The 3,071-nt window shown below is 29.7% G+C and overlaps 1 protein-coding gene across 1 annotated transcript; it reads right to left on the bottom strand.

The window, feature by feature from the left end:
* Positions 447–1,704, bottom strand: LOC109361329 (desiccation protectant protein Lea14 homolog). The gene is made up of 2 exons (XM_019606779.1): positions 1,462–1,704; positions 447–760 (listed from the first exon to the last, which is right to left on the bottom strand). The coding sequence occupies exons 1-2, from the start codon at positions 1,665–1,667 to the stop codon at positions 508–510; spliced, it is 459 nt and encodes a 152-aa protein (XP_019462324.1). The 5' UTR covers positions 1,668–1,704; the 3' UTR covers positions 447–507.

The raw sequence follows: 3,071 nt of genomic DNA, 5'->3' as shown, positions 1-3,071 counted from the left end.
TGTCTGAATTTATAGTTTCAATAGAAATGTATGTACAATAGTAATGTATGTACAATAGTAGGGATGATTTAATATAAGGGTCCATGCACTCTTTAATAAATAAATAATTAATAAAAGTATAGTTCAGTGGATAGTAAAATTTGGCAGGCTTATTACGATTAGGGTGCATTGTTTTATGATGCATAAAATATAAATTTATTGTCCCAAATTCTGTTGATACACTATTTTTAAAAGTATGTAATGCTAATTAAAATTTTGGAATCTTCTGCTTTTCGTTGACGCCAAAAAACGTATAAAACATAATTTGTAATACGAGTTTAGAATAAAATGATAGTAATTACGTTGTAAATAGGACTCTCAATAAACACAAATGTTTCTATGCCAAGTACAGTTTACATAGGTAGAACCAAAGTAGCAAAGAAATACTAGTGCATATTAGAGGATACATAACATCACGGGGTGTATATTGTATTCACTTATTATTTGTTCCAAGCTTGAACCATGAGACTAGGCAAACATGCTAGAAAGGGTTGGTAACTTGACCTCTCCCTTTTGAGAAAGTGGAATTGTGATGTTACCCATTACAGGAACATCAATAATGAGTCCTATATCTAATTGATAATCAATGTCCCAATCAGCTCCAATGTCCTTTGCTAAGCTCATCAATATGCTGTAGGGTACCTTCACCGGTACATCTACCATTGTTGTGTCCTTTGCCTTCAATGATCCTGGGTCTGGTATTGTTCCTGATGCTATCTCCCTTTTATGACCAAAATATTAAAAAGCATAGCAAAAATGAATCAGATAGAAAGAAAAATAGCTTTTTCAACAAATTGTCTAAAGTGTCATTTCCCAGACATATATAACTTAGAAAGTACAAAACTAAAATATGAAAGACTTGGTACATGGTAGTACTCTATTTGACTTTAATTAAAATTTAAATCTCATCAATTACAACACATGATCTTTTTGGAGTCATAAGATAATTAGATGGATAATTTAAGAAATGAAGTGATAAAGATATGGAGATTGAAGGATCAAATCTCATCAAACAAAAAATATTAATATTTGCCAATAAAAACTTGTCTTTTTGTAGAGAAAATTTCATGGCATCATAAAGATATTAGATAAGTTTTTTATATATAAAACATAAAGATCTCTATACCACATTAAGATAAAAAGTCTTACAGAAAATGTGAAATTCATCAACAACAAAAAGTTTCTTTATTTTGGTATGCAATGAGTAAATCATACAGTTATGGTTACAAAAATTAATTTAATAAGTTTTTATTATGAGGAAAAAGATATAATATAAGATATTTATATACTTTATAATATTCAACAATTACTAACTCTTTAATAAAAATAATATAAATAAATAATAAATAATACACTTATTATGCATAAATCTTTATGATCATTTAAAATCCAAGTAAATGAAGAAGTTGAGATGGGAATTACCTATCTGCGCTTTTGAAAGAGTACCTAATCTCACAGATTGGGATGGGAGTAGAGTAAGGGTTACGAACAGAGACCATGGACAAGAACTCGACGTTATTCCCACTCACGCGTTTAAAATCCACGTTGGTCACACTTGCCTCAGGCTTCGCCACGTCACTGATCTTCTCCGACACATAGTTCTTGGCTTTATCCAACAACTGAGACATTTTAAAAGACACAATAATAACAATAATCACTGTCACTGCTCACAACATGCAGTTTCAAACACAGACATTTATAGCATGAGGTTAATGGAAACCTTGTATCAATACGAGGTTGCTGCTCATCACACGTATACGTCGTTGTTCATGCTCCTTTCGACACGTGATGGGTACGTGTCATACGTGACCACTCTTGTTCGCAGATGGTGTGGATGAAGCGACAAGTGTGTGTAATTGTATTATATTTGTTATCTACTTCTGATGAGGCAAACTGATAGCATTTTTCTAAGTTGGGTAGCACTTAGAAAAGGTAAAAAGTAACCATGGCATTAGTCCTAAAAAGAGTCTACCTCCTCTCCATTATATGATAGGTCAATACATATTTCAGATCATAATATTTAGTAAAAGTAAATTTTCAATAGTTCAGATTTTAATTTATTTTTAAATTAAATAACTTAATATTTAAAATAAATTATCCCTTCATATTCTAAGTATTGGACAGAGAGGAATCTTATTCGTCCTAAAATCTATAAACTCATGATCAGTTCACCGCTTGATCAAATAAGTGGTTCATAAGTCAATAATTAAAACACCAATTTAAAAAAAAATAGAGCTCATCAAATTTGATGTTTTGTTCACAAAGTTTTGAATTATATCTGGGGAACATTGATCCAGTATGGGAGAAAAAAAAATTTGTTTTTGCTTTTAACAATCAATGTGTTATCTCATCAAAAATAAAAAGATGAAATTATAATAGCATATTGCTTTTTTGGAAGGAGTGTTTTAAAGAGAGAAAAAATAATGCATGTTTTTATTTCGAATAATAATTTTTTAAAGATTTTTTAGAATAAGGAGTAGAGTTACATATTTGTATGAAATCTATATTACCATTAATTATTTATTTTTATAGACATTATATACCTCAATTAAATTAAAAATATATTATTCTTTGGGAATCCTTCCTAATTGATTGAAAGCAAAACCAATAAATATTGGTACATGAACCATTAATTACATTCAATGATGGCTATTCTATGGTCTTGGAATTATTCATGGACTCTTGAGAATTTTGAAGTATAACTTAGAAAGTTAGAGTATCACTTTTCAAGGTATCTTAAAAAATATGATAATAATTAATCTTCCACTATGTCTTTATGATGAAGTCTTCATCCCATTCACTATATAAAAGAGACTTGTGAGGAAGAGACACAACAAGCAAGTAAGAAAGAACAATATAAAGAGAAAGTGAGAGGGTTTATATCCACTTAGTGTGAGATGTGTATTACTAATAAGATACTAGAGAGAATTTATATTTCTATCCCTTTTGGGTGAGATAGAGTGTTATTCTCTTAGTAAGAGAGAGTCAAATATTATAATCATACTTCCTATAGTGGATATATTTTCTGGACT

This window comes from Lupinus angustifolius, chromosome LG11 (assembly GCF_001865875.1).
Source record: "Lupinus angustifolius cultivar Tanjil chromosome LG11, LupAngTanjil_v1.0, whole genome shotgun sequence".
Classification (NCBI taxonomy): Eukaryota; Viridiplantae; Streptophyta; class Magnoliopsida; order Fabales; family Fabaceae; genus Lupinus; species Lupinus angustifolius.
Note: the sequence above shows the minus strand (reverse complement) of the source record. Positions and strands in the feature narration are given on the sequence as shown.